The 14,985-nt window shown below is 36.3% G+C and overlaps 1 protein-coding gene across 1 annotated transcript in view; it reads right to left on the bottom strand.

Annotated features, from left to right (window-relative positions):
- The window catches only part of sh2b3 (SH2B adaptor protein 3), a 52,709-nt gene that overhangs the window by 21,162 nt on the left and 16,562 nt on the right, over positions 1 to 14,985 (bottom strand). Inside the window, exon 2 of the mRNA XM_039659603.2 lies at positions 14,000 to 14,959. Within this exon, the coding sequence (XP_039515537.2) occupies positions 14,000 to 14,932 (933 nt within the window). The 5' untranslated portion in view covers positions 14,933 to 14,959. The remainder of the gene's footprint in view (positions 1 to 13,999; positions 14,960 to 14,985) is intronic.

Raw genomic sequence — 14,985 nt, 5'->3', positions numbered from 1 at the left:
GGCCTAAACTATAGTAAAAAATGATATGTAAAAAATCGACAAACTTAATAGTTTATTAAGAAAAAGTATAAGTTAGAACTTTTTTTAATAAAAAAATTCATATATAAATATATATATATATATATAAAAGTTAAACTATAAAAGGCCTAAACTATAGTAAAAAATGATATGTAAAAAATGTACAAACTTAATAGTTTATTAAGAAAAAGTATAAGAAATTAGAACTTTTTTAATAAAAAAATTCATATATATAAATATATATATATAAATATATAAAAGTTAAACTATAAAAGGCCTAAACTATAGTAAAAAATGATATGTAAAAAATTGACAAACTTAGTAGTTTATTAAGAAAAAGTATAAGTTAGAACTTTTTTTAATAAAAAAATTCATATATATAAATATATATATAAATATATAAAAGTTAAACTATAAAAGGCCTAAACTATAGTAAAAAATGATATGTAAAAAATTTACAAACTTAATAGTTTATTAAGAAAAAGTATAAGAAGTTAGAACTTTTTTTAATAAAAAAATTCATATATATATATATATATATATATATATAAATATATAAAAGTTAAACTATAAAAGGCCTAAACTATAGTAAAAAATGTTATGTAAAAAATTGACAAACTTAATAGTTTATTAAGAAAAAGTATAAGAAGTTAGAACTTTTTTTAATAAAAAATTCATCAGTTCTAATGTTATTTTAAGAATGTATAATTTGACAATAAAAATCTAAAACTTTTTGAGGGAATAAACCATCTCAGATGTCCGTTTTCTCCATATTAGGATTTTTCAGCCTAATTACAGTGCAATTGTGTAATTACAGAAGGCCAAGCCATGGCATGTCAATGAGAGGACACGTTTCAGATGAATGGATGGGCATTTAATCACTCTTTTGAAACACCATCAAGAACAAAAAAAACAAAACAAAAAAAAAACGCTGAAAGAAAAGCAGTTCTATTTGATATGCAAACCGCAAGCAACATTAATGACGACATCGTTGCTAATTTTATTATCCACGCCGTTTTCAAGATTAGCCTAACTTCATCAATTAAGCGATAACCCTGTCGGACAGCATCATATCATTACTAAAGCTTTATTGCTGGAGTGAGTTATTTCAAATCTAATAGGTTTTACTCTGGCCACCACTTCCACTGTTTTATTCATGTTAAGCTTTATTTGAGAAAACAGTTACAGGTCAGCCTGTATATTTAAACTCAGCATAATTCTGCATTATAATAGTGATTTTTTTTACCAAATCATGTTTATTAGGGTAAAATACATCCATTTAAACCGATTGCAGTGCCAGTCTAGTGATATTATTTATTACCAACTTTGCTTCTTTGTGGTGGTGGATTCCAAAACGTCACGATCACTGTTCAATGGGAAGTGTGTGTGCTGTCATGATGCATCGGCTTGCATTAAATTGTGTGGTTTTGTGGCCAGTTATCACCATATTCTGCAGTAATCACCATATTTTGCTGATTTTAGGCTCAGTTTACTCTTTCGAAGAAGTGAGAGTGGCTAGTTTCGTTAGTTTCCCAGCTTTTAAAACACACATTTGTCCACGTGTGCATGCTTGTGTTAAAGACTGATTCCCTGATTTTTTTTTTTTTGCATTCCTTTCATTTATTTACCTCCATCTCCCTCCCTGCACGCTGCTAAAATAGTGTCAATTACTCTGACCTTTACTTCTGCTCTCGAAACGAAGCCCCACCACAGCAGTACTGAGAAAATACACATGAAAGAAAGACAGAGATAGAGCGAGGGAGAAGCGCATTAAAAAAAGAGCAGGTTTCCTGTGTCAGTCAAAAACCTCCCGAAGATGGACAAATATCTTACTTTTCTTAAAAAAACGGATGTTTTCTGTAATCTGAAACGGCTAGAAAACCACTTGTCATCCACCGCTAGCTGTGTTAATGTGCTTGTTTGCATTTAATGCACAGCAGGGAGAAAAAGTGCATTAATGCATCAAGCAAAACAGTTCATTTTTCCCTCTCTTTTTAGTTCAATCTTTATCACAGCTTCAGCAGTATTTGTGTAACTATTGATTCAAAAACATCCTGGAATAATGTTGAGAAACCACACTGGCCCTTTAATTACAGAAAGAGATTGATTGGCTTAATCACCATAAATACATATGCAATTTGGCTTGCTGGAAAGTGTGAGTACAATGACAAAACACGGTACAATACTCATACACTAGTGAAAACACACACACTCAACTTCATATTCACACAGGTCGAGCGAGCATCCTGTTTACGGACTACAGAAGGTGAACCACAGCACCTACAAGCACACAAGAGAGACGAATAGAGAGAGAGAAAGAGAGAGATTGAGGGGGAGCGAGCGGTGCTTTCCATGGGTGGCTTAGTGAGGTCAGGTACCAGCTCCGCGGTTGCAGGTTTTAACATAAAGAGCTGCAACAATGCCCACACACACTCGCGATATACATTCTTTATGATCCACTCACACCCCGTCTGCACTGCATGAGAGAACTAGAACACGCCCATTTAAGAGAAGGTGTCAAGTAAAGAACATTATATCATGATGCTCTTAAAATGTTCGATTTGCCAAAAAATTTGCATTACTATATATATTATATATCCTATACATATTTTTTTAGAGAGAACATTTGTATGAGAAAGTGATTCGGGAACTTTTGATAAAAATAATAATAATGTCCTTTTAAAACAATGTCCAAAATAATTCAGTGTTTTTTTTTTCTTCATTATTTCTTTATTTCAACTTGCATATTTACAGAAAAAAAATGTATTATTACATTAATAGCTAACAAAATAAATACATACATAAATACATTTATTTATATAATATATTTTATTCAAATATACATTTAATAATACTTTTTTTTATTTAAAAATCTTATTATTTTTTATTCTATTTTATTTTGAGCTTTGATGCAGAAGCCAATCGGTTTATCGTTTATTTACATTTAAGCAATTTATGGTTTAAATCGGTATATTACTCGCCTCTACTCCCACTAAAATCAACAAAGCTGTCTAGATTACAAACATGATGCATATTATGCGGCAAAACTAGAATGTTACCATTAAAATCAATGCACTGCAAACATGAGACGGCAAATTAAAACGCTCCCATCAGAATCAACCAAGCTGTCTATACTCCAACGCAGTTTTAATATTCAAATGATGTACTGCGAAAATGACGATACTGCACCAAAACGGTCTACGCTGATATGACGCGACAAAACTGAAGCGTCACGTTGGCACGTGCAGTGTAGACACGGCTTGAAACAGCTGTTAGCAGAGAAAAACATACTGCACAACACTTCACTGGATTCACACAAACACGCAGCTATACCAGACACCTTTGATATACAAATTAAAGAGCTGTGGCGTGCTTTCCACATGAACACACACTGAAAAACCACGCACCGAAACCTAAACACCATTTGCTCACGTCAGGGGACCAAAACTGAAAACAAAAGCATGAGATGGACTCTGCTCATCCTAACGGATTTTACACCTTGCATTACCATGTATTTCGTATTCGGATAGAATATTGCATTCACACCTTCAATCCAAAGCACATGGTCAGATTGAAATCGCCAAGTGTAAACGGGGCCATGTGTAGTTACAGGTGAACAAAATAGTGTGTGAAAAAAACGGTATTAAAATTTAAACTTTTATTTTGGATGCGATTAATCGTGATTAATCGTTCGACAGCCCTAGTCAATAGTGTTCCGAAACTACGTTTCAGTAACCAAAACAAGTAGGTCGCTTGATTTCTGATAGGATCGATGTCGGATGGCAAGTTGACATACCCAAACAAAGCACTGTTATAATGCTATGGTATAAGCATAATAGCTTTATAATAGATTTGTATATCAAAGATTCATTTAAAAAGACTTTCACACTGACAGCGATTTACAATCTAAAAAAGCTGACATGAAAAACACCACACAGGGCTCAAGACTGCGACCACAACTGTTTGAGAATGTGCGAGTTCAAATTTGAAGTGGTCGCATTTGAGCGAGTGCATGGTCACGCATTCAATCGGTGTCTACTAACCTCAACGACATCAAAAAGTACAGAAGAAGAGACAATCTATGCGTCAACCCAAAACCAGTGGTGGAATGTAACGAAGTACAAATACTTTGTTACTTTACTTGAGTACATTTTTCACGTATCTTTACTTTACTTAAGTACAATAAATAGTGCCTACTTTTTACTTTTACTTCGTTACATTTTGAGCAATTATTATACTTTCTACTCCACTACATTTCTACAACTTCTGTTACATTTTCGTTACATTTTCAGATCAGTGTTTCCCATGGTTTTTCCCCTGCCAAAGCGTAATCTTACCGTCCGTCCGTTGCACGTTTGTCTCACCAGTGACGTTTGGTTGCCATAGATACTGTATATCAACCCGGTTACACTAAATGCGTCTCGCACGCAGTGTGTTTATCGTACAATTTATAACCGGAAATTTGTTTTTACGTGCATAGGAAACGCACCTTGTGTAATATAGGCTACGTTTGGTTAGGATTATGGCAAGCCAAGAGGTTCATAATTACACCATAAATGAATCGCGCTTAATGCCAAAAAATAGTTATTAACATATAGTGCATAAGCATGATGTGAATATTGCCTAATTGCAAGCTTGTTTCAGAAATGGTGACAACATTTTTTTTCCATCATTATTGAACATCATTATAGGAGTATTAGGTTGAATGAGCTAGAATTAAATGTTTTATTAATCATTAGAAAATAGACATTAAGAGAATAAATTGTTATGAAAGTACTTTTACTTTTAATACTCAAAGTACATTTAAAATGAGGTACTTTTTACTTTTTACTTAAGTATGGTTGTCATTGTGTTACTTCTGCTTTTACTAAAGTAAATATTTATCTGGTTATTTGTACTTTTACTTAAGTACTGAGATTCAGTACTTCCTCCACCACTGCCAAAAACAAGAGTTCAGATGGAACGCAAGAGCTTGCTAATATCCTATAGTATACGCTGAGATTCGATTCATTTTTGTGACGCGTTCCACAAGATTTAGAGAAAAGAAACCGGGATGACAGAAAGCGACATCCTGTTTGTTTCTTTATTTTACAAAAGCAAAATTCTTTTTTTAAATTGTGACTGTAAACGAATAAAAAAAACAGACCCTTTATAATTTTGTATCCGAACCGGTAAATGTACCAAACCGTGACCCCAAAATCAAGGAACATACCGAATTGTGACTTCTGTGTACCGTTACACTCCTAATAATTAAAAACATTCAAACATGTTCCAAAAATGCTGTCGTTTGGACAATTTTAAGAAAAGGAACTAAAGAAATTCACCCAAAACTCATTGTACGTTTCACACGCTGCACAGCTGTTGTGAATATTCACACTGGGGGCCTTTCAACAGCGCTTGGGTCCAAACAAACAAGCATTCAATGATGCATAACACAGGCGTCATGAGGCTGCACTGTTGAATTACAGGCGACACTGATATATTACACACAATATTTTAAGCAGGGGCTGTTTCACACCCACCGCCCACATGGCCGTGTTTGTCCTCCGAGCGCACAGCTCTCTGAGGTATTGGGTGAACACGAAAACACACAACCACTCAAAGATGAGGAACTGTCATATGCAAAGCACACAATGGATCTCATATCAGTCCTGATTCTGCAGATGTGAAGGCTTTGGACTGTCTGTGCCAGTGTGAATCAGTCATGTTGACAGATTTGATATACTAGATCAGTAAATAAACAGACACAGCAAAACGAGTCAAACGGGTAAAAACACTAAATTATTAAATAGGCCAAACAATGATCTCACATATCCAAATATAATTATAGAAAGAAAACCAAATCAAATGAAATAATGCATTAATTAAAAAAATTCAACAAATAAATGGATGCATTACCAAAGCTATTTATTATTAAAAATAATTTCAGACTATTCGAATTATATAATATCCTCAAAATTACAACTTTTTGGAATTTGCATTTATTAATATTGTTGACGAATAAAAACGAGACTAAATGTGCTTTAAAAAATAAAAACTATGCTAAAATGTCTCTTCATTTTTGTTGACCAAAACGAGACGAAATGTTTTTTCGGTAGGCTACTTATACTACAGTATATTGACTGGGTTATATAAACAATTGTTTTACTAAAAAGAGACTTAAATACAATTTTCATCGACTAAACCTAGACTATGTCTTTCGTCGACTAAAACTAGACTAAAATGTCATCAGTTTTCGTCGACCAAAACTAGACTAGACTAAAAAGAGTATGAAAGTGACTAAAACTAATAAAAACTAAAATGACAGCTGGACACAAAGACTAGACTAAAACAAAAATTAAAACAGGCCGCCAGAAACAACGTTAATCAGATCGAAAGTTTCATTCATGTAAATAAGAAACAAGTCAGGCAGGAAATGTCTTAATATTATTCTGAACTATACACGTGTAAAAAATACACAAAATGATTACCAGCTGAGAAACGCTAAAATAGAATGTGTGTGACATGAAACTACAATTTGACAAAGTGAAGAATGACAATAATGCATTTAAAATAAAAATCTCAAATTAAATTATTCCATGCCTATTCTAAAAAAAATTGGACAAATTAAGAAAATTATTACTTGCACTTCTGTTTGAAATAAAAAATGCTGTTGACATCCTGTGAACCAGTGCGCGGTCTGCAACTGTGTGTGTGTGTGTGTGTGTGTGCGAGTACATCTTTTAAGAACGCATCAGTGTGTATTGCTGCTGTGTGCATCTGTGTGTGTGATATAACTCTTGATATAACACTTGTCAAGTGTTATGCTTTCGGAGAAATGTCTGGGACATGTCTGATTTCGTTATGACTGATGACTGTGGCCTACTTATCAATCAGCAGATTCTCATATTGATAAAACTGGGTACGAGGTCAGAGCTCCTCGATCACGTTAAGAAACTAAACCTTTGAGTCAGGCTGGGTTTCAGTCAAGTTTCAGAGCCTTTCTTTAAAAAGCAAATTAAAAACAAACGAGGTCACGTGTCGTGAACAAAGCCCAACGGGTAAAAATCCCATTCATTTTCTCCACAGAAAACGGTCTTTTAGCTTAAAAGTGTAGTTGCAATGTTGCGATTTATCTCAAAGCTGGTTGGCGTGCTTCATTTATCAAAATATTTTGTACTCCCCATGGAAAAAATACATCAAGAACCAAATTTCACTTTACAAAGACCCCAAAAAATGCAAGCATAAAACATACTAAACAAACACTATCATTTGTTTTATGCATTAAATCAGTGCAGACTGTTACATTGAATATTGTGTCGTCAATCGGATTCAGTTTCTATGGAAGTTTGTTTCTGCCACTGAATAAAAAATAAATAAATAAATAATTGCGACTTTTTATCTCACAATTGCGAGATATGAAGTCAGAATTGTGAGAAATAAAGCTGCAATAGCGAGATATAAAGTCAGAATTGCGTGATATAAAGTCAGAATTGCATGATATAAAGTCGCAATTGCATATTATAAAGTCAGAATTGCGTGATATAAAGATTTGCTAGATATAAAGTCAGAATTGTGTGATATAAAGTCAGAATTGCGTGATATAAAGTCAGAATTGCGTGATATAAAGAATTGCGAGATATAAAGTCAGAATTGCGTGATATAAAGAATTGCGTGATATAAAGAATTGCGAGATATAAAGTTAGAATTGTGAGATATAAAGTCAGAATTGTGAGATATAAAGTCAGAATTGCGTGATATAAAGAATTGCGAGATATAAAGTCAGAATTGCGTCATATAAAGTCAGAATTGTGTGATATAAAGTCAGAATTGTGAGATATAAAGTCAGAATTGTGAGATATAAAGTCAGAATTGCGTGATAAAAAGTCAGAATTGTGAGATATAAAGTCAGAATTGCGTGATATAGTCAGAATTGTGAGATATAAAGTCAGAATTGCGTGATATAGTCAGAATTGTAAGATATAAAGTCAGAATTGTGAGATATAAAGTCAGAATTGTGAGATATAAAGTCAGAATTGCGAGATATAAAGTTGCAATTCTGAGAAAAAAACTGCAACTTTTCTGCGCCTTTTTATCTCACAATTCTGACTTTTTTTCTCACAATTGAGAGTTTACATCTCGCAATTCTGAATTTATAACATATAATTGTGAGTTTATGTCGAAATTCTGACATCTTTTCTCAGAATTGGGAGATATAAACTCGCATTTGCGAGTTATCGGGTCAATTCTAAGAAAAAAAAAGACTTTTTTCCTCTCAGAATAGTTTATATTACGCAATTCTGACTTTATATTACGCAATTCTGACTTTATATCACGCAATTGCAACTTTATATCTCGCAATTCTGACTTTATATCTCGCAATTCTGACTTTATATCTCGCAATTCTGACTTTATATCTCACAATTCTGACTTTATATCTCGCAATTCTGACTTCATATCTCGCAATTGTGAGAAAAAAAAAGTCAGAATTGTGAGATAAAAAGTCGCAATTACCTTTTTTATTTTTCATTCTGTGGCGGAAACAAGCTTCCATAAGTTTCAGTTGTTAGTGGCTTGTTAAAGAGTTAAAATGACTCTGGATGTAGTTGTGCGAGCATCTGCATGTGCATAAGGTCACCCTGAAGCTCTAACACACTCCAGATGGGAGGATGCGGTTTTCTAGAATTAGAAATATTTTCCACAGCACTGGACGCGATTGCTGTACAGCAAATAATACTAGAAAAACAAGACATGATTACACCTCCAACACATAAACATAATAGCAAAATCTGAACTCTAACTTTATTATGGCATGTCTTCCTTCTCGCTTGCTCACACACCAACAAACCACATCAGAAGACGTCAACATACAACACAAGCACAAGCTCTTATTCAATCCATACTCTGTTGACTCAAGGGCACTGCAAACTTCTGGCTATTCTGGTGTCCATATATATATATATATATATATATGAGTCTGTGTATGACTTCTATCTGATTTAAGGTTTCAAAGCACAGCTCGACCAAACTTGTTCAGACAACATCAGCAATTAAAGGTCTGTGGTCTCTAGCTCTAGAAGCCCGGCTTAATGAACACTATCATTTGAGTCCCGAAACAGATGTTTCTCAAACCTTCCAAACAACATCACGTACACATAAACAAGCAAGAAACCAAACCGTCCAGTTTTTATACACACATGAGTCTAAATCTGGGGGTAATAAGGTGTAATAATGGAGTTATGGACAATATTTTTAAAGGTGCATTGCACAACATTTCATGTTAAAAATACCCGTTTTTCTAACCCATACATGCTTAAACAATCGCCTGATGGGCTGAATGAGCCCTTCTCTGATCACTGCGATTGCCTCTTTAATCCTGTACAGTAAAATAAATAAGTGGGATTCGGGACGGAGTTTGAGACTGGGCGTGACGTCATGCGCGTTCACGCTCGCCTGGCTATGTGTGGCAGGTTTGTGTACTCCGTATCAGCGAAGACAACTCGAGCGACAAAACTTCCGACTAAAGTAGAAGATGGATTCAAAGAGACCGGCTTGTAGTTCATTCCAAACCCCAAAGCAAACCTCCCGCAAGACAAAGAAAATAAAACGTTTGTCTAGTGCCAGGCGTCGGAGTAAGACAAGAGTAAACATCGGAAAGGCTTTCAACAAATGGAGAGATCTCCGGTCTGCTCTCGGTCTCAAACGGGTCCTACACAAAGTAATAACATGTATTGTACATGAACGTGTTTCCATAATAATACAATGAGCGTGCACACCTCTGGTCGCCAGAGAGGGCGTAGTTCTGCAAAAACTCAGAGATTGCGCAATGCACCTTTAAAAAGTGTTTTTTTTCACTATTATTTTTAACATAATCTGCATTTTCATGGGTTTAAATATTTGTGTTATAAGAGACAGACAACTTTGTGCATGAAAACCACTCCTGGTGAAAAAATAAAAAACTTGATTTGCAAGTGTCAACGAAATTTTGACAAGCCAAACATTTCAATCTCTTAGTAACATGTAATTTATTTAAGTCACAAAATCCGTAAAATAAGTATAATGAACTACGTAAATAATAGCATTTCGAATTGCCCAAAAATCAAAACATAGTTGACACCTCATGTCAAAACCTAGACTGGCTGTCGTTTGGAACATTTGGACTAAAAATATCGACATAACACACTCATGGGCATCAATCACTTCATTGAATACTTGCCGGCTAATAAATAAATAATTAATTAATACCGTATGATCCATCTGGTTTTCAAATCCACATTGTTTGAGCATCACGGCATCGATGTCTGTCAAAAAACGTTGCATAACTCTCTAGTATTTAAGGTATGTCCAGCGAGTTCACGGGAAAACCCACACTACCGGATATTTCGACTACATCACTGTTTGCTTTCAGAGAAGAGAGAGAAAATGGTGGCCTGAGCAGCTTCAAACATACTGTCTGTCTGAGACTAACGCACGCACGTATAAATTTGCTCTTCACTTGCTGAAATTGAATCGGAATGATCAAGATAGATAGACAATCTAGAAACATAACTAGTCAACTGTTTATGCTAAAAATGAACTCATCCTTCTTCATGAAGATCCTGCAATTATGAATCATCTAGCAAATTTAGTGGGTCATGGTTTTAAAATGTCATGCACTGGAAAACTGTACCTGGAAAAGCTTGATGTTGAGCCCTGGATACACAAGTAAACGTACATCTAATGTCTATAAATATATTCTAACACTTTTGTCTCTGGCCTATCTAGTCATTTTTAGCTTGATAATAATAAAACGCTTCTGTGAAATCTGAAAGCAGATAATCAAACTAATTTATCTGCTGTGCACAGGCTGGTTTTAAAGTTAGGACTTCCCTGAAACAAAGTTTCTCACGCAAAGAAATTATCAGCCACCCTGCAGCTTCCTCTCTTAGCAAAGCTGCCCTCGCTGCTGCTATTGTAGTGAACACACCAAACATAGAGCACACAATTACAGAATCAAGGCACGGACTAGTATGATGCACACACCAATACATAAGACACAGTGAAATAAACTACAATGCATGCTCATCCCTCCTTTTAAAATGATAAATCTAATAAAATGTCAACAACAACAACAACAAAAAAGAACCAATGAATGCATTGCTAATTTGAAGCTTGCATGCTTCTGAGATTTATTGGAGTCTATAAACCTTAAGTGTTTGAACTTTCTTGGTCTACGTTGCCGTTCCCTTATATAGACATTCAGAGCAAGTTCTCGCATCTCTGCCAAGATTCCTCGGCAGCCAATCAGTGCCTTGATATAGCCGTACCGTAACCCCTCAAGTGAGCAGACGTCATTGGCTGTTTGAATGAACTAACAAAACTACCAATTAGGCCATCATGCAGTGTCAGCCAAAGAAATGGAGCGAGGCGGAGAGAAATGCAGACAACACAGTAATTGTGTCCTTATTAGTTTCATTACATTTGATGGTATCAATCATACTTTGTTCCAAATTGGCTGTTTGTCTTTCATGTGGGTGGATCATAAGGTTATACGAGTGTTACTGTGAATACCAATGAACGCCTATCATTGGTTTTGATTAAAAACGCATAATTTACACATTTTTTGATGTTTCAAAGCCAAATGTAAGGCTACAAGTTTGAAACTTTTCTAAACTTAAGTTGTTATTTACTGAAATTCCTCTCCTCCGCCATATAGCTCTTACTGTAAATCTCATTTGCATTCGCGATTATGAAAATGTAAGGCCTCAAGTTCGTTCACACAATGTTTGACATCAAATCCAATTGGTTCCCATGTTTCATTGAGATCAAACGTGGCGCAACACATCTTAATGCATCAAATTTGCATCAGGTGAATAAATTTTTTTTTTATTAACTAAAACACAACAAAGCTCTTAAATCTCGATCACATTTGCACGTATTTAAACATAACGCTTGGTTTTCACGTGTCATTCGTTGACGACAAAACTGGTGCAACACATCTTGAGCTGTGGATAAAATTAAAATTTTTATTAACTACAACACGACACGTCTTTCAAATCTAATTTACAATTGCATATATTTAAATATAACGCATCAAGACAAACCGCATCAGAATTCATGTCAAAATTTACCAATGCTTTTAGTTCTTGTGCGATTTGTCATTTGCATCAACCTTCATGCAACACATCATGATATGTTGCATTTAAATATACCACACGTGAATGAAATTTACATTTTTTATTAACTACCACACGACTTCTCCCTAAAATCTCATTCACGTTTGCACATATTTAAATATAACGCTTCAAGGTAAGTCACATCAGGCTGACATCAAACTTTGTACAACACATTCATTTGAAGATACATGAATGCAAATGAGATTCTGCTAAACAACTAATTTTTTGTTCATGGAATTAATTCATGCGTTTTGAGCAACATACTGTAAAGGCCTTTTCACACCGGGACCAGTGGTGGAGGAAGTACTGAATCTCAAGTATAAATAACCAGATAAATATTTACTTTAGTAAAAGCAGAAGTAACACAATGACAATCTTACTTAAGTAAAAAGTAAAAAGTACCTGATTTTAAATGTACTTTAAGTATTAAAAGTAAAAGTACTTGCATAACAATTTTTTCTTTTAATGTATATTTTCTAATGATTAATAAAACATTTAATTCTAGCTCATTCAACCTAATACTCCTATAATGATGTTCAATAATGATAGAAAAAAATTGTTGACAATATTTCTGAAACAAGCTTGCAATTAGGCAATAGTACACATCATGCTCATCCTTACTATATGTTAATAACTATGTTTGGCAGTAAACGCGATTCATTTATGGTGTAATTCTGAACCTCTTGGCTTGCCATAATCTTAACCAAACGTATATTACACACGGTGCGTTTCCTATGCATGTAAAAACAAATTTTCGCGTATAAATTGCACGATAAACGCACTGCGTGCGAGATAGACACATTTTGTGTGACCAGGTTGATATATCTATGGCAACCAAACGTCACTGGTGGGACAAACGTGCAACGGACGGATTACGTTTTGGCAGGGGAAAAACTGATCAGAAAATGTCACAGAAGTTGTAGAAATGTAGTGGAGTAGAAAGTATAATAATTGCTCCAAAATGTAACGATGTAAAAGTAAAAAGTAGGCACTATTTATTCTACTTAAGTAAAGTAAAGATACGTGACAAATTTACTTAAGTAAAGTAACAAAGTATTTGTACTTCGTTACATTCCACCACTGACCGGGACGAATTTAACGCGCGTCATTCGCCGACGTTTAACGCCTTGTGACTAAACAAAGGGCGCCAATGTGAGTGTGCACAAGCATAAAAGCGTCATTTAAAAAAAAAAAAACGCCTCGGGTTCATTTTTTTTAGTTTGACGCTCTGCGTCAAAAACTATCCGACCAATGAGATTGGCGCTTTTGCTCACGTGTTTGGAGCTTCTGAAGTTACAGTAAAACACAACTTGGGGGCGCTCAAACACAAAACGGTCTTGCCGAGCACACATGCAACGACGAAGATGATATACACCAAGTATCGTCGCCGTCTACACAGACAGGAAGAAATAAGACGAGGAAGATGCGAGGCAAGATGCTGGTCTCGTTGGTGCTAGAAAGAACTACAGTATATGACAAACGCGACAGAGACTACAAACATCTTGATAAAAGTGAACTGTTATGGAGTGGTATTGCAGAGCAAATTGGCGCCATCTAATGTCAGGGAATGAATTTGCATGTTCACTCGGCTCATCGTCAAGGAAAATCGCTTGGGTGTGAACACAAAAAACGCATTGAAAAACGCTGACGAATAGGTAAGTAAATAGGTAAGTAAATTTTCCAAATTTCCATGAAATATACCTTAACATTTCTTCAACTGAGACTGATCTAATCTAAAAGATCTGATCAATATATCAAGTTACAGTAAGACAGAAACAACTACAAACTCTGAGAGATACAATTAACAAATTAGCGGGGAAAAATAAACACATGTCTTGAAAACTTACCTTGGGTGGGTCATAGAGCTCTAGCTGGTACCTCTCGCTAGCTGTGTGGTCATTGGTCCTCCTGACCTGCAGGCGGCAGCGCAGCCAATGCGGGGGTGTGTCTGAGATAGTGTCATCCACCTCCAGGTACCGCAGCTGCCCCTCTTTACAAACACTTCCTGTCTCTTGCCGCCGTCTCACGGTTCGCAATGGATTCCAACGTTCCCACAGTGCAACCTTCTTTGCGGTAACCTGCACAGTCTGAGGTGGGGTGCTTTCAACAGTCGCAGATGGTCCGCCCACCTGGAGTGAATCGTCCCTAGGGTAACCACTTGAAGATTCATCAAGTTGCGTCGATTTCTTAAAGAGTTGGGACACGCTTTCCCGGATGCGTCTGACGGAAATGTGCGTTACCTCACTGCGCGAAGGGAAGGGAAACGCAGGGTGCGTGTATCTTTCTGACCCGGTCCTCCGCTCCGGGTGTTCATCTTCCTGGCTGTGTGGCCGCGTTGCGCGTGTAGTGTCTGTAGGAGAGCAGCGCAGCAACTGCTCCTGTTCCCTAGGGATGCCAATGGCATCTGGTTTGGGCGCTAACGCGGCGACTAGCGGAGACACTCCTGGCCGCACGGTCTCCCGGTAATCCAGCACCCCTGAGAAGGAAGTGATGCGTAAGCGACTAGTCATGGGTAGTAATGGCGGTGGCCGCAGGGGGGGTTCTGCAGCTTTAGCCACCTCACAGCTGAAGTGGTGCTGGAACAGTGCACTGAATTGCTTGGAGAAATTTTCCGGCGGGACCACATCCTGTACCGGCCGCTCTTTGATGAAGCGCCGGTAGTGCTGGGCAAGTTCTCGGGCCGTGGTGCTGGCATGCAACTCGCAGAACTCCCTCCATCCACAGGGGGGTGCTACGGACAGTGCAGTGCTTGTGGTCTGCTGGACAGTGTTACCATTCATTGCAGTAACCAGCACAGCAGGAAATCACTGCGAAAAACAGATTAACAACATCA

The sequence above is a fragment of the Pimephales promelas genome, chromosome 4 (genome assembly GCF_988280905.1).
Source record: "Pimephales promelas chromosome 4, fPimPro1.hap1.1, whole genome shotgun sequence".
Lineage (NCBI taxonomy): Eukaryota > Metazoa > Chordata > Actinopteri > Cypriniformes > Leuciscidae > Pimephales > Pimephales promelas.
The sequence above is the reverse complement of the archived record's forward strand: the minus strand, read 5'-3'. Positions and strand labels throughout refer to the sequence as shown.